The 26,655-nt window shown below is 54.0% G+C and overlaps 1 protein-coding gene across 1 annotated transcript; it reads left to right on the top strand.

Moving 5' to 3' along the window:
- Nucleotides 1–2,015: 2,015 nt before the first annotated feature.
- On the top strand, nucleotides 2,016–25,706 carry LOC141490538 (LHFPL tetraspan subfamily member 7 protein-like). The gene is made up of 3 exons (XM_074190538.1): nucleotides 2,016–2,264; nucleotides 13,233–13,371; nucleotides 24,430–25,706. Exons 1-3 carry the CDS (start codon nucleotides 2,016–2,018, stop codon nucleotides 24,654–24,656), a joined length of 615 nt encoding a protein of 204 aa, XP_074046639.1. The 3' UTR covers nucleotides 24,657–25,706.
- The last annotated feature ends 949 nt before the right edge of the window (nucleotides 25,707–26,655 follow it).

Here is a 26,655-nt window from a genome sequence, read left to right as displayed (position 1 = left end):
AATGCTGATGATTCTCAAGTCTCCTCATCCAGCCCTCATGTCTCTCCTAAACTCCAGATTTCCATTTCCAATTACCTATTAGACATTTTACACATGATGTCCTCAGATTCCTCCTTCTAAACTTTCCTTTTACTTTAGAGGGCACCACCTCCCAGTCCCTCACACAGGTAACCTAGGTGTCATCCTCAATTCTTCACTATCTCTCATCTCCCATATCCACTCTCTGCAACAGCTCTAGAATTTCCCTTTCCCTCCTCTGATGCTGCTTTCACCCTGGTGCCAACCCTCCTCCCTCAGACCTGAACTATAGCAAGAGCTTTTTAGGGAAAGGGGTGTCTACCCACTCCACTCCAGGCCATGTTTTCCTCAGCCACCAATGTGGTTCCTAACCCTCCTTTTTTGTTTTAAAGTTTCAACTTTTTATTTCCTCAACTATTTATTTATTCGTTTATTTATTTATTTGCTTGTTTGTTAGTTTTTGTAAGGCAATGGGGTTAAGTGGCCTGCCCAAGGCCACACAGCTAGGTCATTATTAAGTGTCAGAGGTCCGATTTGAACTCAGGTACTCCTGACTCCAGGGCTGGTGTTCTATCCACTGCGCCACCTAGCTGCCCCCCTTGACTATTTTTTTTGTTTGTTTTTTTGCAAGACAAACGGGGTTAAGTGGCCTGCCCAAGGCCACACAGCTAGGTCATTATTAAGTGTCTGAGATCAGATTTGAACCCAGGTACTCCTGACTCCAGGGCAGGTGCTTTATCCACTACGCCACCTAGCTGCCCCTTCTATTATTTAAGAAAGATTTTTATTTATTTTGAGTTTTACAATTTCCCCCCCATTCTTGCTTCCCTCCACCCCCACCCCCCCACAGAAGGCAGTCTGTCAGTCTTCACATTGTTTCCATGGTCTACATTGATCTCAGCTGAATGTGAGGAGAGAGAAATCATATCCTCAAGGAAGAAAAATAAAGTATGAGAGATAGCCTGATCAGACAATAAGATAGCAGGGTTGTTTTTTTTCTAAATTGAAGGGAATAGTCCTTGGTCTTTGTTCAGACTCCCCAGCTCTTTCTCTGGATACAGATGGCATTCTCCATCGCAGACAGCCCCAAATTGTCCCTGATGGTTGCCCTGATGGAATGAGCGAGTCCATCAGGGTTGATCATCGCCCCCATGTTGCTGCTAGGGTGGACAGTGTTCTTCTGGTTCTGCTCATCTCGCTCAGCATCCGTCCATGCAGACACCTCCAGGCTTCCCTGAATTCCCACCCCTCCTGCTAACCCCACCTTTGGAAGATGAACTCTTAAAGATTCTATCTATTCTATTCTATTCTATCCAAGCTTGCTTTCTGCTACCTTTCCAGGTCTACCGGGGACGCTGGCCTCTGGCTCTTCCCCTCCCGACTCTCTTTGGGACTTGCCAGAACTGAAAAAAAGCCCCTGCTCCCTGGGGCCAGGCCTCTCCAAAGGAAGTGAGGAGGGGTCCCTGGGCAGCGGGCCGCGACGCCCCCTGGTGGGGCCGGCCAGAGCTGACCCTCCACTTGCAAAGCTCTTGGGACCGGGGTCCCCCGGCCTCCAGACAGGAGCGGAGAGGATTGGCCGGATCTCCCGGAGGTGGGCACTGTCCCCCTGGCATCCATCACAGCCACTCCTCCTGGCCTATCCTGGTCAACGAGATCTGGCCCACCCGCTCCCGAATTCCTCCCCCAGAAGGGGGTCTGTGCGTGTGTGGGGGCGCCCGGCCCCCCGCTTCCTGGCAGGCCGGGCGGCGCTCGGGGTCCCCCTCCCCTGGCGGAGGCGGGTCCGGGGGCCGCCTCCGCCCCGCCCCGCCGGGCCCCCGCCCCTCCACGCGCGCGCGGGCGGCCGCCGCAGCCCCCGCCATCAGCACCGCTCCCGCCGCAGCCGCCGCCGCCCCGCATCCTCCCGGCGCGTGGCGGTGCGGCCGAGGCCGGGGCCGGGGCCGGGGCCGGGGCCGGGGCCGGGGCCGGGCCGCGGGGGGCCGCGGGGCGCCGAGCCCACCATGCCGCGCGGCGTGGGCGTGGGCGGCTTCTGGGCGCTGCTGTCCTGCGGCCTCGCGCTGCTCTGCGCCCTGGGGCTGCTGTCGCCGGCCTGGATCGTGGCGCCCGCGCCCCGCGGCCCCCCGCCCGGGCCCCCGCCGCCGCCCCTGGGCCTGCTGGGCCCCTGCCTGGCCCCCGGCCCGCACGCCTGCGCCCCCTTCGCGCTCGGGGGCCTGCGCGCCTTCCGCGCCATCCCGGCCAGCGCCTGGCAGGTAGGTGGCGGCGCGTCCTGCCCGACGGCCCGGGCCCGGCCCCGGCCCGGCCCCGGCCCCGGCCCCGGCCCCGGCCCCGGCCCCGGCCCGGCCCGGCCCGGCCCCGCACCCGCACCCGCACCCGCACACGCACCCGCACACGCACCCGCACACGCACCCGCACACGCACAACTCCCCCTAGCTCACCGCACGCACACAGCGCACCACGCAGACCCTTCCGCTTATTCGGGTGCTGGGGGGCTCCTGGGGGGCCTCAGTTTCCCCCCGCAGGTGGCAGGGGCAGGTCGGGGCCGGCCCTACTTACCTGTTGGCCTTCTGGAGGGGAGGAGGGATGTTTGCTGAACAAAGAGAAGGGCCAGGTGAGGGGTCTTGGGCTTAGCCCGTACCCCTTCCCCTGGGGGGGAGGCCCACCGTGAACCCCCAGAGAGTTAGCCCTCCGCGGTCCTTCCTGCCGAGCCACCACCGTGCCCCCCACCAAGAGGTTTTCCCTAAGGGGAGGGGGAGTGTCTGTCTTCAACCGCCCCTTTTCCCCTGATGAAAAAGTGCAGCGGGGTGGGAAGAGGTGGCCCCTGCCCAGCAGGACCTGAGGCCTGGCCAGGGATGGGGCAGATGGGTGCCACAGGCTTGGGGCTGTGCCCTGGGGTGCTGAGGGGAGCACAGGGACAAGGGCTGGGTCCAGCCACATCATTTTCTGGGAAGAAACTGGGCTTGGTGAAGTGCAGAGGACATGAGGACCCGGCTGGACCCCAGGACTGGATGAGCTGGTGATCCAAGGGATCCCCTTTTCTCTGCTGGAGGACAGGGAAGGTGGGGGACACCAGAAGGAGGAGCATTAGCCGGAAGACTGGAGTGGCCAAAGAGGCAGGTTGAGGGTGATCTGGAAACCCTCCCTCCCCAGAAGAGCTGACCATCCCGCCAAAGGCAGGGCTTCAGGCTGGAAGGCTCCAAGAGAGACCAACAGAACCTGGGGGAGATTCTGGGTCAGATCTAGCCTCTGATGCCCCCTCCCTTTCTGAGCTTCTCAGGCACCTCCCTGATGCCCTGGTCCCCAGCAGCTGCTGCCCCACTTCCCCTCTCATCACTGCTAACTAAGCTGGAAGGAGGGGTGCCTTCTCTTGCTACCTCCTGGATCTCTCCTGGGTCCCCCAGACTCCTACTAAGGAGGGTCCTCCAAGCTTCCCCCATATCCTTTGGACTTTTTGCCTTGGCTCCAGAGACCAGAAGTGCCCTCCTGAGCCTTCTCTGTCCTGTTTTGCTTCTTTCCTAGGACCCTTTTCTTCTTACCCATCTCTTCTGTCTCCTGCTCAGTCTAGACCCTCCCTGTCTTCTTCCTTTCTGACTGTGAACTTGGAAACCTTATTCCCCTAGTTTTAGTTGTGGTCTCAAGGTAGGCCCATCCTGGCCTCCCACCTGCAGCTGCTAAGGTGATGCCACTTGTTTTCTCCCTCCATTCCTGCCCCCAGAACTGAAGCCTGGAATGGTTAGGAAGGAGGCAGCTGCTTGGCACTTCCTCCACACCCCCCCCCCCATCTGCTTGTCTTCCAGGACTTGTGCCTGGTGTGACTTGGATTGATGACTGGGCCCTGCTGGGATCTCAGCCCCTACCAGGGCATCAGAGGTCTTCATCACAGCCTTCTCCCTCTCCCAACGAGCCCACTGCTGCTGTGCTTGTCTCTCATGGGCATGGATCTGCTCAGCTCTCTGCTGCTCTAAAACCTTTAGTCACTCCCATTGACCACAAAATGAGTTCCAACTTCTGGCGTTTGAGGTCCTGCCCTCTGGGTGCCACCCTTCCTTATCCATCTTCATCTACATCACTCCCTACCATGCGCTCTCAACTCTAATTCAGATCCACTGCTGCCCCCTCTCTTCTGTTCTGCTCCTCCCCCACCTGGGAGCTCTTGCCTGGCCTTGAAAGCCTACCTCCTTCAGACAGCCACCCCTTCCCCAGCATCTGCCTGGGGGAGCTCCTCCTAGCTTTATACCTCCCTCAGGCTTGGGGCAACTAAGAAGTCACCTAGCAAGGCAGAAGAAACTGTTAGGGCAGTATTCTCCCTTCCCTTCAGTCCTGCCAGCATTTGTTAGTGGCCCAGCTCCTTCCATTCTCCATGGGCCCTGCCCTCTCCAGGGCCAACTCACCCATCTGAAGCCTTTTCCTCCCCACCCATTTTCGGGCATCCTTATACCAAGGAGGAAATGGAGGCCTCTGAGAGGCTAGGAGCATTGCTCTGATATTCTCAGGGGCCTAGCCTGGGAAGGACAGAGACAGGGACTTGGGTCTCTGGCAGGAAATGTTGTTTGTTGATTGAGGTAGTAAACTGGATAAGGGAGGACATGCAGGGGCCTGGGGACCCCTCCCTGAGCCAAGATGGGCTGTAGATGAGGGAAGGGAGCTCTGTAGAGATTGTTCAGTCAAGCCCTTTGCACTGGGAAGGGCAGCAGCTGCAGGAGGTCCTGGGGTCAGTGGGAGAAGTTGGGGATTTCTCTGGGATAGCCCCCCAAGGGGCCCATCCTGTGAGAGAGAGGTAGGCAGGGTCGCTCCTGGTGTCTCTCTTGGGCCCTGACCTGGGGAGGGGGCCCTCTGGGGAAGTCTGGACCTTGGTCCACTCCCTCTCCACAGCCCCCATGCATAAGGAAGGAGTCCCCCGCTCCATGCTCTGACTTCTGCATTCACTTCAGGTTTCTTCCCAGCTCTAAAAATAACCTGGGAGCCTGAGGATTTTTGCTGCAGAAACAGGACACCAGAAGGTCCTGCTGCTCCAGTGTTGGCAGGAGATGGGGAGGGGGCACTTTCTGAGCCTGGCAGTACCCAGGGCACCCTCTCCTGACAGACCAGGACAGCTGAAGTGGGGGGGGGCAGCCTCAGGTGGATGCTTGCCAAGGTGGAAGGGGAATCCCCCCATAGGGGGATGGGCTCAGAGGGGCAAACCCTGAGGGCTCCTCCCCAGCAGGGGTTGGGTAAGAGGGTGCAGAGGGCCCCTGGTTCTTCAGGTCCCTCCCCCTGCCTTCAGGGCCCAAAGCTCCTGGTAGGGACCACCCTAGCCTGGTCCCTGGGAAGCCCTCAAGAAGCCTGGGCTTATCTAGCTCTGTGGGATGCAGTCAACCAGGCCTCACTGTCCTGAGTGTGGGCTGAGGTAGGGGCTGCTGGGCTCAAGAGCCAAGCCAGATGCCCTGGCTTTGAATCATGTCTTTGCTGTTGACTGACTGGGGGGACCTTGCCTAAGTGACTGCCCCTCTTTGGGTTGCTTCATATTGAGGGCACTCGATGGCATGGTCCAGTCCCTTCAGCTCTTCCCAGACCAGCTGAGATGGACATCTCAGAAGAGCCTGAGCTCTCAGCAGGTCTGGGCTACTGTCTATGTTCTCCCCCAGCATCCCAAGGGACCTTCTGGTATCTTCACAGTAAGGGGTTAGGAATCAGCTTCTCTTCTGAAAGGGTTGAGGGGCATCTGGTCAGGGTTTGGGGCTCAGCCTGACTTAAGGATTTCAGCTGTAACTGAGCCTCACTTCCCACCTCCCCTGGCCCTGTCAGGTCTAAGGCTCTTCCTGGATATGAATCTTGGAGGTCATCCCTCCTGGTCTTTTCTCCCCTTCAGGTCTGTACACCCCCCTTCCCGGTTTCTCCTCTAGCTCTTCCTTCAGACCCTCCCCCTTGTCAGGTGGCTTCTCCAAGCTGCTAACCTCCCTTCTGCTGATGCCAAAATCCTGTTTTATAAGGCTGGTCCTGCTCCTGCTGTGTTCCAAACCCTCTCCTGGCTCCCCATCATCTAGTCCATAACGGTCTCCTCGGCCTGGCTTTCAGAGTCATGTGGCCTCCTCATGTTGGCGTTTCCTCTTATTCCTGCAGGTTCCTTCTCCTTTGCTCTCCCATCCTCCACCCCCCTTCCTATGCAGAGACAGGATAATTGTGCTTGTCGGACTCTGGGCTCACCAAGGGACGAGAGAACAGGCCACTCCCCAGGCGGCTCCTCTCAGACGTCCCTCAGGATTTTCTGTAGCTGAGACTTCCCTGGCTAGGCAGTCTTGTTTTTCCATCAGGTCTACCCTCCAGGACTCCATTTGGTGTTTTCTTGGCCAAGATACTGGAGTGGCTTGCCATTTTCTTCTCTAGCACGTTTTCCAGCTTAGGAAATGGAGGCCAACAGGGTAAAGTGACTGGCCCAGGGTCACCCAGCTACTGGGTCTGAGGCCAGATTTGAACTCAGGAAGGCTTGGTGCTCTGCAATTTGGGGCTCCCTTGATGCCCAGGCAGTCACTCTGAGCCTTCCAGACAACTCAGCCCTCTTGTCTTCCCTGGGGGAGGGGGAGCTGCTTGCTGGTCAGGGTGAGGGTTTGGAGTGCTTCCTCGGTGGTGCCCTGGCTGGCCCATCTGCCCCTGGGCCTCTGTGAGCCAAGGCAATAAGCCTTGTGCTGGTGGGGGAGAGGAGGGCTGAGAATACAAAAGATGCAGCAGGCCTGTCCTCTGGGGCCTTCCGTTCTGATGGGGGAAGAAAATGCCCCTGGGTAGAGAGAGAAAGTGCAGAGAGGTGGGTGTGGTGTGGAGCCTGGAGGGAAAAGCCCCCTGGGATGGAGCCCGGGACAGCCTTGGGGCTCTGCTAGGGAAGGCCAAGCAGCCCCTCACCCCAGGCTAGCTCAGAGCTCCAGGGGGTCCTTGCCCTCCTGCCCATCTCCTCACATCCTTTCCAAGAGTTACATCCTGTTGGGAGCAGGCGCTGAGGGGTGGGGGTGGGGAGGGAAGCAGCCCTTGGTAAACAGCACCAGGAAACCTGGAGCTCCCAGGAGAAGCCCCGACTCTGCTCCGGGGCTCCACCTTCTCCTTCCTCTCAGTCAGGATGAAGCCGGGGCACTTAAGTGCACAGGGTGGGGTCTGCCCCCTCCCCCCAAGGACTTAAGTGCAGAGACTGGGTCCGGCTTCTCCCCCACTCCCTGCCCCCAAGTTCCTGTCGGGCAGGGCCGCTCAGCTGGGCACCTGATCTGATTGGCTGCTGCCTCCAGGTTCTGCAGATGCCCCTGTCCTTTCAAGTTAGATTTGAGCTTCCGATGGGGAAGACCAGGGCTCTTAGCCACTGGACCAAGCCCAGGTCATCCTTTGGGAGGATCATCTGCACTGGGAGCCTTGGGGCCCCAGGACCTCCCAGAGAATGACTGGGCAGGAGACTGAGGCTGGGGACCAGGAGGTTATCTCCCACCTTCCTCTCTCTCTGCCTTCCTCTCTCTCATTGTTGGGATTGATATCCCTTCCTTCCTGCTGAGGGCAGGAGGCTGGCCTGGCCCTCCAGAGAGCCCCATCCCCCTGGGTGTCACCCACTGGAGCAGGCAGGGCTGGGCACTGCCCGCCAGGACAGCCCTTCTTGAGCCAGGGGGCAGAGGGGAAGGGAGGGGAGGCGGCAGCTTGAAAAGGGAGAGCAGAAAGCCCGGAGATGTTTCTCTTGAGAAGACTGAGGGTCCTCCTTCTGCACCCCTCCCACCCTAGCCTTTGAAGTGGTCACTGTTTCCAGGAGCATCTTAGCCCTGATGTTACAACTACTAGTTTCCATCCACCAGTTCCCCCATCCCCCATCCCTCTGGGCAGATGTGGCTTCCCCAATGACCACACCTTTGACCCACCACTCTGAGGTCCTCCCTCCTTGCCATCGGACCCAAGCTGCTGACCCGAGAGCCCACTATCCTGAGCTGAAGGGTTTAGCTGCACATCCTTAGTACCCCCAGAAAGGACTTTCTAAAGCTGCAACGGAGCCCTTGGGAAGTCACGAGATCCCTGTCATTGCTGGAATTTAAACCTCTCTCAGGAATGCTGGGGAGGTTGTGCCGCAGGTGGGCCTTGCAGGCTCTGAAGGTCCTTCTAAGCCTGAGGCTGGCTGCTAGCCTCAAATGTCCCTTCTCTCTGAGACCCTTTCCCTCTGAAACTACCCATCTGCTGCTCTGGCCAATGAGCTGGGATTTCCTTTTGCCTGAAGACCCTCTGAGGGTCCACAAAGGCATGACCACTGTAGATCTGGGGGTCCCACAGGAAGGCAAACTGACATTCCCCTGGGGACATTCATTTGTTTGGGGATGAACAACCATCTCTCTGCTCCTGGGTCTCTTCCCTCCCTGTACCTCGGCAGAACCATAACTCAGCTTCTGAGAGTGGGGAAGATGGATCATCCTCCAGAGAGGGAACTGGGCTGGGCAGGCCTGCAGAGGCCTACCTGGCTAATGGGCCACCCTGGGGTGCTCTGAGATGTCACTTCCTTGCCCCCATCTCCATCTGAGCCTCAGTATTTGATTCCCTCACTGCAGAGCAGTGGTAAGAAGATGGAGTGTTTCCTTTGGAGAGTCTAATCCTGGCTCTGCCCCCAGGAGCTGGGCGACCTTCAGGACCTGGCCCAAAGGCTGCCCACATCCTGGCCCTCCAGGCTGCTTGCTGCAGTCCTTGACTCCTTGGCTCAGCCTGGCATGGGTTGGGCACCAGGTCTAGAGCCAGGCCCTTTCCTCGAGACTTGGGGATGGCAGAAAGGCAAGTTAGTCTTGAGCAGCTGGCCCAACAGCAGCCCAGGCCTGGCCAGGAGCTGGGCAGAGACAGGAGAAGCAGGCCCCTGACCCCAGGGCTCAGGTTTGGCCTGGGTGGGGGGAGCCAGATTCCCTCGGAGCTGCCTGGCTGGCCCATGGATTATTCACTAGAGAAGGGCAAGACCCAGCTTCTCCTCAGCCTCAGTGGGGTTCTCCTGCTGCCTTTGCAACAAAGCCCCTCCCCCAAGTGCCTGAATGCTCCCGGAGCATGTTGGGGTCAGCTCCTCTTTCCCCCATTCTCTGCTGCACTGGTGCTTTCAGGGCTCCCCGGGGGGAGGTTCTGGGAGGAGCAGTGGCAGACCTGGCCTTGCAGCTTGGGCCCAGCCTCCCTCAGCTGCCAGCACCCCCTTTCCTCCTCCTCCACCCCTCCACAGCCTCCCTGGGGCAGGCCCCTTCACCTCCCTCCTGGCTCAAGTATCCCCACTCCAGGCCACACCTCAGCTCTTAGATTGCTCTTCCTCCAACCAGGTTGGACTGGGTCACATCCCCTTTTAGTTCAGGGACTCCTTGTGGCCTTCAGAGCCCTTCACCCTTCTCATTCCCCAGTGCCCCTGGCTCCCTGGCTGTCCAGGAGAAAAACTTCTTCATCCCTCAGTTCTTAGCATCCTCTCTGGTGCCCCCCCAGTCCCCCTCCATCCTCTCTGGCCTCTCCTCAGGCTTGGACTGCTTTCCCTACCCCCACTGACCTCCCTGGTGGCCCTCTTAGTTTCATTCATGATTCCCATCTGGTGCTCCCACAAGACTTGGAGCTTCTTGAGGGCAGCACCTTCTCTTTTTGCTAAGTGACTCCTCAACAGATCCAGCCGTTGCTCCTGGTGCCTTTGTGGTTGGCAGATTTGCTTCAGATGAGCCGCTGCCCCTGTTTCTGCCCCTGAGGGATGGTGCTCCCCTCAGGGGCATCCAGTGTGGGAACCCCCTCAATACCACTCCTGCCAAAGGGCAGGTGTCTGGAGAGTTCACCCTCTGCCTCCCCGCCTCCGCCTTCTACTGATGTCTCTGATTTGATCTCATTCTGTTGCCATCTGTCCAAGGGGTCAGGCCCCAGTTTACTCTGGCATCCTCCAAGATTGATGGGCAAATAGAACAGCAGGGGGCTGGAGCCAGGGTTGCAGGAGAGGAAGGAGTTCCAGGAACTGATGGGCCATGGGTAGCCCCACCCCCGTTCTCCAGCTGGGAGGAGAGAAGGGGAAGGCCTTGCCTTGTTTGGGGGTAGCTGGGAGGATGGCAGAGTAGAGACCCTTTCACACTCACCATGCCCTTCACCCTTCCAGCCATCACCTCTGCTCTACCTTCTCTTGCCTCCAGGCTTGACCCTGGAGTTAGCCAGTGCTTCTGTGCCCAGTGGGCCTCTTTATTGCCACTGCCAACTCTAGATTGCCACCCTTGTCTGCTGCCAAGTGGCACTGGAGAGAGACAGTGCCTCTCAGCGCTGACTGACTCAGTTGCACATTTGACCTAATCCCTACAGGACCCTCATCGCAGCAAGGCAATTCCCTGTCTTCCCAAATTGACTTGCCTACTCCCCAGGTGGCTACTCCCCCCACACTACCCCTTCTCCTTTGGTCCTCTTTTAATGAAGATGTGACCCTTCTCCCCTGTACTTGGTTGCCCTTCCCATCTCACCATCACCCGATGCTCTCTCATCTTCACGCTCTCCCTAACTCCTGGCTGGACATCTGTGATTAGATTTTCTGTGGGCATCTCAGACTCTGTAGGTCCAAAGCAGACCTCTGCCCAGAGGGCCACCATGGCAGCCCTCCCGTAGGAGATGTTCCTAAAGTCTGCATCTGTCTGTGTCACTGTCCTGCTCCAGAAGCAGCGGGGCTCCCTTGTACCTCTGGATCAAATGCAACCTCCCACTTTTGGCATCTGAAGTCCTTTGTGACCTGGCTTCAAACTAACCACACCTTGCTTTCAAACTGATCTCCTTAGGGAAAGCTTGGGATGAGTTATTCCATCTTATCCTTCCAGGCCTTTTTCTGGCTGGCTCCTTTGCCTGGTGTGCTCTTTCTCCTTATCACCCCTTCTATCTTTCAAGGCACATTAAGTAGGTAGAAAGGAAGGAAGGAAGGAAGGAAGGAAGGAAGGAAGGAAGGAAGGAAGGAAGGAAGGAAGGAAGGGAGGGAGGGAGGAAGGAAGGAAGGGAGGAGGGAGGGAGGAAGGAAGGAAGGGAAGGAGGGAGGAAGGAAAGAAGGAAGGGAAGGAGGAAGGAAGGGAGGGAGGAGGGAGGGAGGGATTTTAACTGTCCCTGAGAGATAGGTAGGGATACAAAGATAAAAATGGATAGATAATAGATAGATAGACAGACAGACAGATAGATAGACAGATAGGTAGATGAAATAGATGGAGAGACAGAATGCCAGCAGAAAGAGATGTAGGTAGATAGTGGATGATAGATGTACAGGTAGAAGGATGGACAGCTAGCTGGAGGGTGGATGGATATAGAGAAGGGAGGATAGCTGGGTGAATGGAGATACGACTATAAGGCTAGATAGACACCTGGACAGACAGATGGATGGTTATTCTAGCTCTGGCAGACTGATATGAGCCAGTAAGATGGTCCCTTTCTTCAAATTTGAGAAATTTGACAGCTATAGGCAGGGGATTCAAGTCCTAGCTGATGTCCTGGCCTGGGCAGGAGTGAGTCCAACCTGGCATGTCCAAGCATGGGATGGGACAAATGGAGATGCCCTCACCATCCCTACTTTAGAGCCCCAGTTCACCCAGAATCCTTTGTGGGACTGGCTCTGGCAGGCACTGGTTGGTGCCAATAACACCATAACCCCTCCCCCACCCTGGTTCAGGGATTGATAGGAGGATGCCAGGGGGTCCTCTCTGTAAGCAGCGTATTCATCCTCTAGTGCTGATTTATCACCTTGGGGTGGGGGGAAGGGGAAGGAAGCTGGGAGGAGATTTTATTGGCTTGTTTCCATGGTAACCCCATTGACTCTAACATAGGCTATAAAAGGAACTGTCTAGGTTGGGACAGCTTGAGCTGGACCAAGGGGGTCTCTGGAAGGGGGAGGCAGAGTGGAGGGAGTGGCAGGGTTGGTGGATGCTCTGGTCAAACTTCAGAGTGCCCTGACCTTCCTCAGAGAGATTTCTCCACATCCCCTGGGGGGTGCCCAGCAAGTCAAGCCAGCAGACATACCTGTGCTGATCAAGGAGATGGGGTGGGGAGGGGGTGTACTAAGAAACGTTCTCCTTGAATTCACAGCCCAAACCGCAAACAAGAATAAGACGCAGCTAGGGTAAACCGAGGCACTCTCAGAGGGAGGCATAGAAGTAAGAAATACTGGGAAAGGCTTTCTGTAGAAGGCAGAATTTGAGCCAGAACCTGAAGGAAGGAGGGAAATGAGGAGGGAGAGTGTACCACAGTCAGAGGAAATGCCTGGAGGTGGGAGATGGAGTGACATGTCAGGAATAGGCAGCGGTCAGTGTCACTGGTTCTAGGCATTCTGGGAAGGGGCTACTTAGGTATTAGAAAACTGGAAAGGTAGGAGAAGGCTGGGTTATAAAGACCGACAGACAGAATTTTATAGTTGATCCAAGGAGTCATTGCACTTTATTGAGGAGTGATTGAGGCAGCTTTAAGAAAATCCGACAGCTAAGTGGAGGATGTACTTAGAGGCAGGAGGCAGGCAGGCAGACCCACCCCCAGGCTCCTGCCAGAGTCCGAGGAGGTGAGGAGGGCGGGCACCAGGGGGGCAGGGCCAAGAGAGAAGGGGGCATGTCTGACGGCTGTTTTAAGGGATTTGCCCAATAGGGGACATATGGAAGGAAGAGAGTGTGAGCCGGAGCTAACACCTGGGAAGGTGGGGGGTACCATGGACAGCAACAGGCAAGTTAGGAAGGAGGCCTCAGAGGGAAAGAAAATCAATTCAGTTTGGGACATGTTGAGTTCCCAGTGACTGGGACATCCAGTGTGAGATGTGTGCAGACGTTCAGGTTGGGACATCCAATGGGGACCAATTGGAGAAGAGAGACGGGGATCAGGTTGGACAATAGATCTCAGAGTTGTCCTCCCACAGTCAATCCAATGGCATCCATTCAGAGTCGCTGAATGATCCTGCTGGCCAGAAGGGAAGGGGGGAGCCTGTGGCTGCCACCCACCTTTGGAGGATTCTCATGGGCATGGAAGATGTCCCTCTCACAGGCATCTGGCTTAGAAGAAATTGGCATTCTATTGGGCAAACATTTGTGAGAGATAGAAAAGGGAGTCCAAACGGAGAAGGGGACACAACATCACAGGAGTCTTCACTGGAACATGCTGGACAAGGGGTGGTAGCCCAGTCCCTGTCCCTCGCTGACCTGGGAAGCCTGTGTCTCCCACACCATGGCCCTGGGGCCCGTCTCCGATCCTGGCTGACCAGGGTGGCCTGTGTCTCAGCTGCTTCTCTTTCTGTGTCTCCACAGACCAGTACCGTGCTGTGCTTGGGAGGCTGTTTGCTTCTGATCCTCAGCTCCCTGCTGGCTGTCATCTCGGTCTTCCTGCCCAGTGGGTACTTCGAGAGGCGAGTCTGTGCCCTGGCCGGATACATGCAGATGGCAGCAGGTGAGCTCACCATGGAGGAGGCCATAGGCTCTTCTCCCCCACCCCAGCTGCTGGGTTCAGACATGGGATTCACCCTCTGCTCCAGCTGGAGCCACTTGACTTTCCTCCTTTTCTTTTGGGACCAGAGGGGCAGAGGTGCCCTGGGGCAAGGACTGAGGGTTCTCAATGTACCAGACCCATTTAGGTTGATTCCTCAAAGGTCAGGAGAGGATCAGCATTTGAGGTAGGCTGGAAAGGATAGAGGAAGGTCTTGAATGTCATCTGCTCTGACTTTCCCCATCAAAAGACACTCCCAATACCCCACCCCAATGTGGTATCAGTTATTTGGTTTAAGCCAGAAGCCTCCCAGTGATGGAGAACTCACTACCTTCTGGGACAGCCCATCCACCTTGGGGATCCCCCTCCTTGGGGGAAGGCTTTCTTCTGTGGAGCACCCAGAAGGAACTCCGTCCTTCCCTACTAGCTCAGGGCAGGGCAATACCACTTTCCTGAGGTCCTCCTCGCCTTCACGGGGCCACCAGCCTGCCTGGCCTGGCTGGCCTGGCCCTGCCTGGACAGCCTCCCCAAGAGCCCCAAGACTGGATGGGGTCAGGAGGGGGAACAAAGCCAGGGAAGGGGCTGGAGGCTTTGCACTCTGTAGCTGACTTGGAAAAGTTGCTTTTCTCTGAGCCTAAGCTTCTACATCTGTAAGCTGGGGCCCTGGTGTCCCAAGCACTCAAACAGGCTTATAAACAGGCCAAGCCTAGCTCACAGCTGGACCATGGACTCCCTAAGTCTGTGTCCATCCCACCCCTGAGCTGCCTTGCTCATGGCTCTGAGTGGACTGGGCAGAAGGCAGCTACCAGGGAGCCCAGAAGCTCTAGGAGAGTGGAGACCGGAAGGGAAAACCAGATGCAGGAGGTTGGAATTCAGTGTGTTTCCCTCCCCCTCCCCCCATCCATCACTGCTGCCCATGGGGTCTCTGTCTCATAGGACTCTGTGTTCTTTTAGATCTCCTTGATCTCCTGGTTCTTGGGTGAGGGAACAATGTCCATGCCAGATTTACCAGGACCCAGCCTAAAGCCTGCTCTGGGGAGAGAGGGTACACAGCGGGTGTGGCTGGGCAAGGCTGGCATCGGCCCAGCAGGATTATAGAGATGCCTTTGTTCCTACTCTATCCATTGGCTCACTGGCCCAGGCCCACTGATGGCTGGCACGACCCAGAGGCTGGGGCTCCCTGAGGATTGTCTAATGGAAGTGAAAGTGCCCAGAATGAGGAATGAAGGGCTTTGGTCAATTTGAATTCCATATAGATGTGGATGCTACTTTTGCAAAACCTCCTTTCTGCAGCCCTTCCCCAGCCTGGGCACACTGGGCTTGGGGGCACTTCCAAACTAGCTCTAGGCCTCAGTTTCTTCTCCTGTAAAATGAGAGGAGTAAGCTCTGAGATCAGAAATTCTTCTGTTTTTGAGGCAGACTCCTTCATTGGAGCAGTCCCACCCCCAGTCAGTGCCCAGGCTGCACCCCTCCCCTTCCCATTTCCTCTCTCCTGTTGCCTTGGTGCCCTCTCTGTCCGGCAGAGGGGAGCTTCCTCTCTTCTGTGCCAAGCCCTCAAGCCACACTGAGGCATCTGGACAGGCTAAAAGTCAGGGGCTAGGTTGAGGCAGGAATCTTGGGGTGAGGTCCCCATCTGTGCTGTGAGGATGAAATTCTTTTTCTATGAGATGAGTGGTGCTCACGGTGAGGGGGGTCCCCAAGAGCGCATTGGAATCTGGCTTAGGTTGGCTGAGAGGTGAGAGGCAAGGCATTCTGGCTAGACTGGAGGTCAAACTTGTGTCTGCCCAAGGTGGGCAAACCAAACCACTGGGTCTGGAGCATTGAGGTGAATTCTGGTCATATGGACCAGGCAGACCCAGCCCACTACCCTCCTCAGCCTTTCCCCCCCCCCTTGAAGGTGGAGCAGGGCTGTGTACCCCAATCCAGGCCCCCCCCAGGGGGTTCAGAGAGTGGCTCCTGGTCAGTGTCTATGCTGTTGGGGGAGGTCAGGTCATGGCCCCAAAGTCTCTACCAATAAGGGAAGGGACTTATCCAGGACCATAAAGTTAATGACAGGTGAGAGCAGGGGTAGAATCCAGTCCTCCTGGAGGTCAAACTGGGAGATGGGGAGTTGGGACTGCTGTTCTCATCTACAGAGGAAGAAACTGGGTCAGAGGAGGCAGGGGACAGAACAGCCCCAGTCTGGTTCCTGATAAAATCTAGAATGTGAGATTGGTTTGGTTTTTTTTTAGGTTTTTGCTAGGCAAAATTGGGTTAAGTGACTAGCCCAAGGCCGCACTGCTAGGTAATTATTAAGTGTCTGAGACCAGATTTGAACCCAGGTACTCCTGACTCCAGGGCTGGTGCTTTATCCACTGGGCCACCTAGCCACCCCTAGAATGTGAAATTAAAGGGGGAGTGATGATGTTTGTCCTTTGTTCTTGAAGAAGGCCAGACAACAGGGAAGTGATGCCATCACAAACACATGAATCAGATTAAGTCACCAGCCTGACTTTCTCCTCCAGAACCTTCTGGATCCAGTGGCCCAATATGGATCGGGACCATCTGAGATGGTCCTGGATAAGAGGCCATCAGGATCAAATTTGAACTCAGTCCTCTTGACTTCAGGACTGGTGCTCCATCCACTGCAGCAAAAAGGGAGAGTAAAAAGCAAGAAAAGGAAGTGGGGACCCAGCCATAACCTCATCAGACCAGTGAGCTTTTAGTAAGCACCTGCTTTGTAGTTTAAGGCCATACTGGTTGTCCAAGCATCCCCTGACCTTGAGGAAGCTCTATTCTATCACTAGCTGTGGGACCCTGGGCTAGCCACTTCACTCTGTTGGCCTCAGTTTCCTCATCTGTATAGTGACCTGGAGAAGGACACAACCAACCACTCCAATAGCTCTGCCAAGGAAACACATACATTCGCATGTGTGTGGTGGTGTGTGTGTGTATGTGTGTAGATATAAAGAAAAGACAATCCATCTATGTCTAGCCAATGTGACTTGCAGGACAGGAAGGCTTCAAAAGGGACATTTGAGTTGAGCCTTGAAGGAAAACCAGGTGATGGTTTGGTGCTGGACAGATGAATAGAGTTCTTAACCTAGAAGGTTCACCTCCATTTTAGGACCATGTTGGAGATGGGGGCTGGAGTGGGGTCATTCTGTGGGTGCATCTGGCGACTGAGTGAGTGGTATTTGCTGCACTCAAGGGAGCAGACTCAAGGGCAGCAACCTCCAGGGAGCAGACCTAAAGCCCTGGATACCTGGCCTAGCACACTCACTGAGTACACCAAGCTGGGACAGAGATTCCCAATGGAGACCAGAGGCCGGACCATGATCTCCACAGGTTGGCAGCTTGGCCCTGGGCGGAACTAAGAATTTGGTAGAAAGAGGGGTAAAGTCATGTAGGCAAAAGGTTCCAAATCTAGCTTGTGAATCTAAGATATAAGGAGGAAAGAGAGAGAGGTGAAAAATCCTAAAATAGGAAGAGGTAGAGAAAAAGGAAGGGGAAGGAAGGGAGGGAGGAGCCAGGGAAGAAGGATGGAAGGAAGAGGGGGAGGGAAGAAGGGATTAAGAGAGAGAGGAAGGAAGAAAGGGAGGGAGGGAGGGAGGAGAAGTTCCCAGCGGAGAGACCTCTTCTTTCCTTGTCAGGGTCCCTGGGCTCCATGCACCTTACTCATCTGCTCAGTCTGATTTCACACATCAGATTGGCTCCATTTCTCCAGTTACCGAGAAGATTTAGACCACCGCCCAGAGCTAGATGGAGGAGGGACTTCCACCTCTGACTTTACCTCCGTGGAGGTGCTGGAATCTGGCTTTCCCACCCCTCACCCCCACCCCTACCCCAATACACACCCAGCCAATAGATCTGATCCTGTCCCTTAACAAAGGCCGCAAGTCATTTATATGCTAATAAAATGCAAAAGTGTGTCTGGCCCTCTCCGCCCCAGGCCAAGTGTGAAGCTTTCTGAATGACCCCGGGCAGCCAGACTTGGGCCGGGTGAAAGTTGGTCACGTCTCTCAAGAGGAGGGCTGGAAAAGCAACCCCAAGCCTAGCGTGGGAGAGTAGGGAGCCTTGTGGGTGGGGAGCAGAGACGCCCTGGTGAGGCAGAAATAGCCCCTGGAGCAGTCTTGGAGCCCGAAGGAGAAGAGAATGGAGTGGGTGTCCCTGGCAACCCAGAGATGAGCTGGGGAACTAAGCAGCAAGCCCTGGGAGCTGAGCAAGCGGCCCAGCACGGTTCCTCCTTAGGGAGGTGATGCCATGGATTGGGGGGGCAGCTGCTGTACTTTGTCCCAGCCTCACCTTCTCTGGGTTCAGATAGGTGTCAGGATGACTGCAGAGGTAATTGGGATTAAATGACTTGTGCAAGGTCACCAAGTTAGCAAAAGTCAAGTGCCTGAGGTCTTCCTGACTCCATCCTCTGCACGACTGGGACTCCCTGGGAAGGCCAGCAGCCCCGCAGCCCCAGGTTTAAGTTTGTTCCTTCCCACCCAAAAGCGCTGCACATATTTGTGTGGGAACGAGACTTGAGATGAGGAGTAGGGGAGGGGGAGGGGAGCGGATATTTTTGTAGCCACTATTCTTACTGGGCCATGTGAGTTGTCAGTGGTGTCTGTGGGTCATTGAAGGGGAGCTCATGGTGGGGTTCCTAAGCTGAAGATCCCCAGGATTCTCTTGGAACTTGAGGCAATTGTCACCCCTGGGATTCCAACCCACAAACCTGAGCATTTGAGTGAAAATTGGGGAGCGGGGATCTCCAGAGGAGGCCCTGAGAGCCTGGGGTCACTTGCCAAGGTCATGCCGCTGATGAGTGCTTCAGTGGGCTCTCCACAGGACCCCTTGCTAGGCAATGATTAGTGTTTGCCTGGGTCTCGGGGCTCCAGCTGCAGTCTTGGGCCATTACAGGTGGTCGCCACCTTGGTCATTGAAGAGCTTGGTGAATGATGGATGGATGGATGGGTGGACGGCCTGGGGACGGTGAATCACAGTCACAAGCATGACTGGCACTATGCCAAGCTTGCTCTCAGCCTCCAGGATCCAAGTCCAAAGAACAATGAAGCTCTCCCTTTGGGTGAGGTGACTTGATCTCCTTAGGGGAAGTCTCTGAATATTTGTGATCCAGGAGGGGAGATGAAGACAGTGTTAACAGCTACTATAGCAGTTCTGGTGGTGATGGCAGCTGGGGTCAGGCCCCTGTGGGGCTGATCCTGGTGGGAGCTGCTGGGGGACTGAACCCGGGTTTGTCTGAGGGAGACGGAGGGGAAGGATGCCGATTGACAGGGCTTGCCAGCCAATGAGCTGTCCTGCTGGAGCAATGGACAGAGACCGGTCCAGGGAATTTGACTCCAGGTGGTTGATCTTGAGGAACCTGCCACAGGTCAGGTGGTTTCTGAGGGCCGTATGGGTCCACTGACCCTGTAGCTGTCTTGCTTGGTCCCGGGGGTGGCCTCTGCCCTGACCTAGAGGCTCCACTCCATCCTCTCCGTCATCCCCCCCCCCAGGCACATAGCCACACAAACCCAGCCACAAACTCCCCGGTGCCTCTGCTTCCCCACCAGCATCTAGCCCAGTTGTGGCCTGGTCCCACCGGTCAGTATGAGGCATGGACAGGAGAAGGGGAGACTAGCAGAACTGGAAGGGTGTTTAGTGGTCCCCGAGGCCTGAGCTCCCACCTTACAGACGAGGATCCATAGGCACAAGGACTCCCAGGTCACCCAGTCTGGAAGTGTCAGAAATGTGGGCCTCCTACCTCAGACAACTGCTCGTGTCAGTGCCCCACTGAGACCAAGGCTGGGGGATGGGGAGCTAGGCTGGGCAGAGGATTCCAGGGAGGCTCAGGGATACAGAGGCAACAGCCAGAAAGCTCTGGCCACCAGGGGCCAGGGTGGCTTGCTTGTTGGTCAGGGTCTGGGGCTAGAAGTCAGCCTTGGAGTGGACAAGGAGACTTATGGGGGAGCAGACCCACAACTTTGGCTGAGTCCAGAGCTTAGCCCCACAAGTTCAACATGCAATGGGAGGAGGAAGAGGAGAAGGAGAGGAGAAAGCCCCCTTGGTCCAAGCCAGAGACCAAGCACTCAGTGGGCCTCTAGGCCCAGGACCAGGCTTCTGGGGTCCACTCTCTGCTGCACCCCCCCAGTGGCCTGGTTCTGAGCACAATGCCCCTGGGCAGTGCCAAGATCCCATGGGCTGATCCTGAGCACAATGACCTTTGGCCACACTCAGAGAATTCCAGGACCCCCAGATTCAGCGTGCCTCTACTCACAGCCCTGGCTAGGTAGAGGGGACCTCCGATTCCTTTTCTCAGTCCTCTGACTGTGGAATCTCCAGATTTGTCTGCCATTGGGGCTGTGTTCTCCCACTCGTTTTCTTGTGGAATTACACTGGGAGTGGTTGGCTGCTGGGGTACTAGGCCTGCTTTTGAGGATCACCAGCCTTGCTGAGAGGCTTTCCTCTGGGACAGGAACTTGCAGTCTCTCGAGGACATTGTTGACACCACAGTCTTTCCAGTATCACACCATGTGCTTGGGTAGAAGGAGCCTGCTCTGTTGTTTGCTGGCATAATGTGCCAGGGCTGCTTCTCCCTGAAGGCCCTCCCCTGCCAAGTCTGGACCCAGGAGGCAGGGTGTGCTCCTAGAAATAGAAATGTCTCTGGGGCTCTGGGAGTGTATGGGACTGAGTGACAATCACAGAAAAGTGGGAGAAAGCAGCAGGGCAACAGACCCTAGCCTGGAGGGACAGGGGAAATTCAGACAGAAGGTTGCCGCTCCCTAAGGAGATCAGGGATGCCAGTGGCCAGCCTCCACTGCTCTGTCCATGCTCTCCAGGCTGTCCAGGGGCCTCGCTCTTTCCCCCCAGAGCCTTCTCTCACCTCTCTGTTGCTGCAGAGTCTAGAGGCAAAGGCCCCAGACTTCTCCACTGACTCTGAGGAGCTGCCCCTTGCAGGGTGAGGGAAAGGTAGTGGTAAGTTGTTTACTCAGTCTCTGGTACTGAGGGTGCCAAGAGCTGCTGCTGAGGAAGCTCCCATCAATCTGCCTGAGTTTGGCCCAGGTCCCAGAGAAGGAAAGCAATGTGCCTCAGGCCATGGGGCCACCACTTCAAAGGCAGGACATCCTGACTCTTGGGTGCCTCGGACCACTGGACAGTGGGGGGAGGGTGGCTGTAAAGGAGAAAGCCTTTCCTAGCAGCCTGTGGGGAGCAGAGGCCCTTTGGATATGGCACATGAATCTTCTTTTGGCCTTGAGGGAGGGAAAACAGAGTTATATTTAATTCCCACAAAGCACCATGTGAAGGGAGGCCCACGGCTCTGCCAAGGGAGGGAGCGGCTGGCTTGGTGGGCTGGGCTGGGCTGTCCTCAAGATAGACGGCCCTGGCTAGACCTTCTGCTGTCTCACCCGGCCTACGCCCTCAGTTCCCACAAGGCCGGAAGGCGTGAGGGGCCCCCCTCACTAGAGCCCAGCTATTCCTCTGGCCCCAAGGTTCCCAGGACTGGGCCCTGAGCTGACAGGATGGGCTAGCTGGAGCAGCCCATCCTGCAAATAATCCTTTTTCTGTGGGGTTTTTCATTTTGATGCCCTTTATAGAGTAAAAATAATAATAATTATTATTATTATGAATTATTATGGTAGAAATTGCAGCTATCATTATGATAATAATAGTTTTACAAAGCACTTACATATGTTAACTCATTTGATCTTCGTATCAACTCAGGAAGGTATGTTAGATTAGTTTTTTCATTTTAAAGATGAGAAAACAGCAGAGATGAAGTGACATGTCCAGGGTGATGCAGCTATTAAATGTCTGAGGTAGGATTTGAACTCAGGATTTCTTGGCTTGAGGCTCTGTGGTACCCCTTTGGCTGCTCGTGACTCAGTGATGGTAATGATCATGTGTCCAGCTACTTTAACATACAGAAAGAACAAGGGACAGGACTGGGTATCTCCTGGCCCCTTCTTGCCCTCCCAAGGAAAGGATCAAGAGCCCCAGAAGGTGGGTGCCCGCCTCTAGTGGCTTCTGTCCAGTGTTGGCATCAGCAGTGTAGGGGGAGTGTTTGTCCCCCCACCCATAGCTCCATGGCTGAGGAAGGAAGCCGACAGAGTGGGGGTGGGGGCTCCTTTTCTGATTCCCCTGAGAGCAGAGGCACCTATTAAGCGCCTACTAGTGGCTGATAGCATGCTAAGCAAAAAGCTGTCCTTGAACTCAAGGTGCTTCCAATCTAATTAGGGGGACAGTGTGCAAACAGCCTTGGACGAACAAGAGGGATGAATGGGAGCTGAGGAACAGAGCAAGGGCCTTAGAATTCTGAGGGGCTGGGAGAGGCTTCCTGGAGCGGGAGGACTTCACAAGTCGGGGGGGCATGTAGCAAGGAGGGTGGGGATGGGCAGAGAAGATGCCCAGAGAGAGAATCAGGCAGGCTGTGGTTCCTGAATTGGAGGATGCACCTTGGGGAAGCCTGGAGGGGCAGGCAGGAGCCAGTGAGGAAGGACTGGAAGGGCAACCAGAGAATTTTGTAATGGATCCTGGCGGGATTTATTGAGTAAGGGGTGACATGATGGGACCTGGGCTTGAGGAAAATTCCTGAATGGGAGAGACCTGAGACAGGCAGACCCTTGGAATCGTCCAGGTGTGAGTGAGGAGGGGCTGCACCAGGGCCGGGGGCAGGGACAGAGGAGAGGAGGGGGCAGAGCAGAGATGTTGGGCAGGTCTAGGACTTGGCAGTGATGGGGTGAGAGTGCCAAGCCTGGGTGACTTCTCTCCACAGTGAATGGGAAGTTAGAGGGGAAGAGGAGGGGGCTGAGAGGAAGATAAGGAGCTTGGCCCTGGAGGTGACCATTGGGCCATCCAGTTCTTACTGTCCAAAGGCAGCAGACAGACAATTAAACCCCTCTTTCTTTCTGAGCTCTTGAAATAGCTGGCATTTAAATGGCTGGTCAGTGAGTGAACAAAGGGATGTCTTCCTCCCCTTTGCTTTTCTTGCCCTAAACCCATTTCTTCTAGGTCCAGGCTGCCAACACCCTGTCTGGAGGCAGGCATGTACTTGGCTCTTGACTGGGTTTGGCTCCTCACTCACCTCCTGGGTGGGCTCTTCTCAGGAGTGGGCAGCCACATGGATGTCCCACACATCCTTGCATTTTTATGGAAATCTTTACCAATTTCATGGTTTTTAAATAAAATGATTTCCAGTTTCATGGTTAATTAGAATGATTCTGAATTTCATGGTTTCTAAATTAGAACGATTCTGTTTCATGGTTTCTAATTAGAATGATTCCCAATTTCATGATTTCTATGAGAATGATTCCCAATTTCATTTCTGGGACCACATTTTAGAAAAGATGTTGACAAACCAGAGTTTGCCTGGAGATCAGCAATCTAGAACTGGTTCAGTGGCGGCAGGGAGACCCAAGCCCAAATTTGACCTGAGCTACTGACTCATGGTGTAACCCTGGGCTAGACTCTGCGCCTCTTATGCAGTGGGTGCTCTATAAACAGTAGTTATTGTGACACCAATGTGAGCTTTGAGCCTCTGGTCAGCTCCACTGCATTGGTCACTACCTGAGCCCTCAACTATCATCCCTGTGTTCACTCTGTTGGTAGAGGAAACAATGGGCACGAAGGAGATGCACCAAATCTAAAGTATAGACTCCCTATTGAAGGAGTTGAGAATGTTTGGCCATTTGAGACATTTAACTAACTGTCTTTAAATATTGTAGGGGCATCACTTGGCCCCAGAGAGCAGACCCAGGAGCTTCAATGAGGTTGGGGTGGAGGGCAAACTGCAGGGGCTGAAGGGGATCAGGAGCATCTCCAAATAGGGTCAACTCTCTGGGGAGGCAGAAGGTGAACTTCTTGCTCTTGGGGGAGCTCCAGATATCCAAGAATTTGCCAGAGGTGCTGTAAAGGGGGTATTCATTTAAATGTGGTGAGGTGCACTTCTCAGACTGGCCAATATGACCAGAAAGGACAATGATCATTGTTGGAAGGGCTGTGGGAAATCTGGGACACTGATGCATTTTTGGTGGAACTGGAGAGCAGTTTGGAACTACACTCAAAGGGCAACAAAAATGTGCATACCCTTTGATCTAGCAATACCACTACTGGGTCTATACCCTGAAGAGATGATGAAAAAGGGTAAAAACATCACCTGTATAAAAATATTCATAGCAGACCTGTTTGTGGTGGCAAAGAATTGGAAATCAAGTAAATGTCCTTCAATTGGGGAATGGCTCAGCAAACTGTGGTCTATGTATGTCATGGAATACTATTGTTCTATTAGAAACCAGGAGGGATGGGAATTCAGGGAAACCTGGAGGGATTTGCATGAACTGATGCTGAGTGAGATGAGCAGAACCAGAAGAACACTGTACACCCTAACAGCAACATGGGGCTGATGATCAACTTTGGACTCGCTCATTCCATCAGTGCAATAATCAGGGACAATTTGGGGCTGTCTGCGATGGAGAATACCATCTGTAGCCAGAAAAACCTGATATCTTATTGTCTGATCTTGCTATCTCTTATGCTTTATGTTTCTTCCTTAAGGATATGATTTCTCTCTCATCACATTCAATTTGGATCAATGTACAACATGGAAACAATGTAAAGACTGGCAAATTGCTTTCTGTGGGGGTGGGCAGGAGGTAAGGTTAGGGGAAAATTTGTAAAACTCAAAATAAATTTAAAAATAAATGTGGTGAGGTGGACTGTACACCTCTGATATCTTTCCCCCCACACAAAATTCTGTGAATTTTGTCATCAGAATTCTACTTTTATAGGTAGCCAATTCCCACCTTGGAGTTATTTATTCTTTGTTTTAACTTGTTTTTCTGATGTAAAGCCCCCCCCCCCCCATCTTGTAAAAGCAAAACAAAAAACTAAGATATTCCAATTCAATTGAAATATTCCCAGAGTTTTTATCTGGGCTCCCTCTAGCCCTTCCCTTGTTCTCTTCTTCCCTTTTGGACTATGCCATATTTTGTTTCTGCGTTTGTTTGTACAAGTCAGGTCACAGGCCATAAATGATGGGATTTCTCTCTTCCCTTCCAGTGTTCATCATGGCCTCAGGGCTCCTGGTCTACCCTTTGGGCCTCAACTCAGCTCCAGTGAAGGACTCCTGTGAGAACGCTGGTGTCTACAATGCAGGGAGCTGCCAGATCGGCTGGGGTTACACACTGGCCATTGTGGGGGTCATGCTATCAGGCTTCTTGCCCTTCTTTGCGAAGTATGCACCCAAAGAGCACATCTTGCCAACCCCAATGCCCTCCATTTTATAGCAGCTGTTACCAACAAAAGGACACCTCATCTAAAGCAAATGGGCAGAAGGTATCAGAGTATCTTTTTTTTTGCATTTATGCTAAAACAAACACGATGAAAAAGGGGTCTGTTTTCCAGAACCCCAAACTGCCCTGATAGTCTTCCATCGCGTGAGTGCCTAAGTCTGGGGTTGCAATTGAACTCATGAGAATCCAAGGAGCCTCCTAAGAAGCCTCCATCCTCCTTCAGGTAGCTATCCTGGCTACAAGGGTCAGGCAAAACCATACCTGTCTAGCCTCAGAGGGCGGTGTCTACCTCCCAGTTTCCTCCCTGTCACAATCTTTTTAAAAAATAATTCATTTTCATTGGTGACTAGATATTAAATTCTTTTATAAACCCAGTTATGATTACTATCAGGGTGCTTTCTCGTGTCTAAAGAATAAAGAATAATTTCTCCAGATAGCTAAATGGAGTCTCATGTTGGCCACAAAAGCACCCTGGGTTATGTATGCCAGCCAGAGGCAGGTGGGTCTTGGTCCCCAAAGGCTGGTCTGCTCTTCACTGCCCAGGTCTTAGAGCTGTAAGAGATCTTAGAGAGGATCTGATCATCTTACAGATGAGGACCTGGTGGCTGTCTATGGGCAGAGAGGGTGCCCAACTAAAGGCATCCAGAGAAGGTGGTGAGGAGCAAAGCAAGATTCAAACTGAGGTCTGAAGACTTCATAATCAAGGGTTCCTCCCATTATATCATGATGTTTTCCAATTGGTTAATTTGAAATTTTCCTTAAAAAAACTTCACAAATAATATCCCTAGGTTAAATATTGGTATTAAGTAGAACAAAATGGATCAGCCAGAGACTTGAGTAATGACACATAGATTTGCTTGGTATCACTTGAAAGGTATTGGGACCAAAAAGGCTGCCATTTTGAATAGATGGGAGAGATTTTCTAAAAACATGCACATTTTTCCGCTAGTGTTAGGACATTGGCCTCTGCACATCTGTGCTGACTGCTGTGTGTGTGTGTGTGTGTGTGTGTGTGTGTGTGTGTGTGTGTGTGTGTATGTACAATGGCTTACATTATCTAATCTCAAGAAATATTAAGCATTTTGGGGGTCTCATCTTTGTATGGAATCACATTGGTTTTTCTATTGCAGGAGAGTCCAACAAACACACCATTTGCCTTAACCAACAGAGGAATTGGGTTCCAAGCTTACTCCATTGCCACATCTCATTGGGGGAAAAAGATTTGTGGTCCCATATATGCCAGTCTTTCTAGTGATTAAGAAACAAAGAAGGATCTAGGATCTGTTTGAATACTAACCAGAAACCTTGTCCAGTGCATTTTCTAGATGGTGCATGTTGCCTGTGATTGGATCCATCCAATCCATCATCACAGTTAACAGTTTTTCTGAGCCCTACATGGGTTATTTGTAAATTATTTCTTATGAAAAATGAAGGAAACTCTAGGAAATGTTTGTTAGGGAAGGACAGGGAACTAGAGTGAGAAAAGCCTCACTTAGGAACAGAGAGACTGCTGCATTTTTATCATTAGAGCTTCCTGAAGCCTTCAGGTTTAAAGCTGAAGAAGAGAATTCTTTTTAGAACCATTCTAAGGTATGTTCTCATGAACACCCAGGGGCATATTGTTCATACGAAGTAATAGACGTGAAGGGAAATGCTGCTGGGAAAAGGGGAAACATTCTGGGGATTCTGCTGGCCTGCCCAGAGAAGGACTGGGCTGCATGCATGAGAAGCAACAAGTCTTCCGTGTGCCCGAGGACATGCACATGCACACACAGGCTCACCCCGAGCACACACTGCACCAGACTCATGCATGCACACACGTGTCCATAGTATCCATATACAAACACGCACAGCCATGTAGCCGACCTTTCTTCAGGTGCAGTCCCAGCATGGGCCACGTCATGGGCTCTTGTTTTCAGAGCTGCCAAATGATGGGATTTAGGGCCTGTTTCCCTTGTGGCTTGCCTAGGCAAGAGAACTTTGTTTTCAGAAA

Source organism: Macrotis lagotis, chromosome 6 (genome assembly GCF_037893015.1).
Source record: "Macrotis lagotis isolate mMagLag1 chromosome 6, bilby.v1.9.chrom.fasta, whole genome shotgun sequence".
Taxonomy (NCBI): Eukaryota; Metazoa; Chordata; class Mammalia; order Peramelemorphia; family Peramelidae; genus Macrotis; species Macrotis lagotis.
Note: the sequence above shows the minus strand (reverse complement) of the source record. Positions and strands in the feature narration are given on the sequence as shown.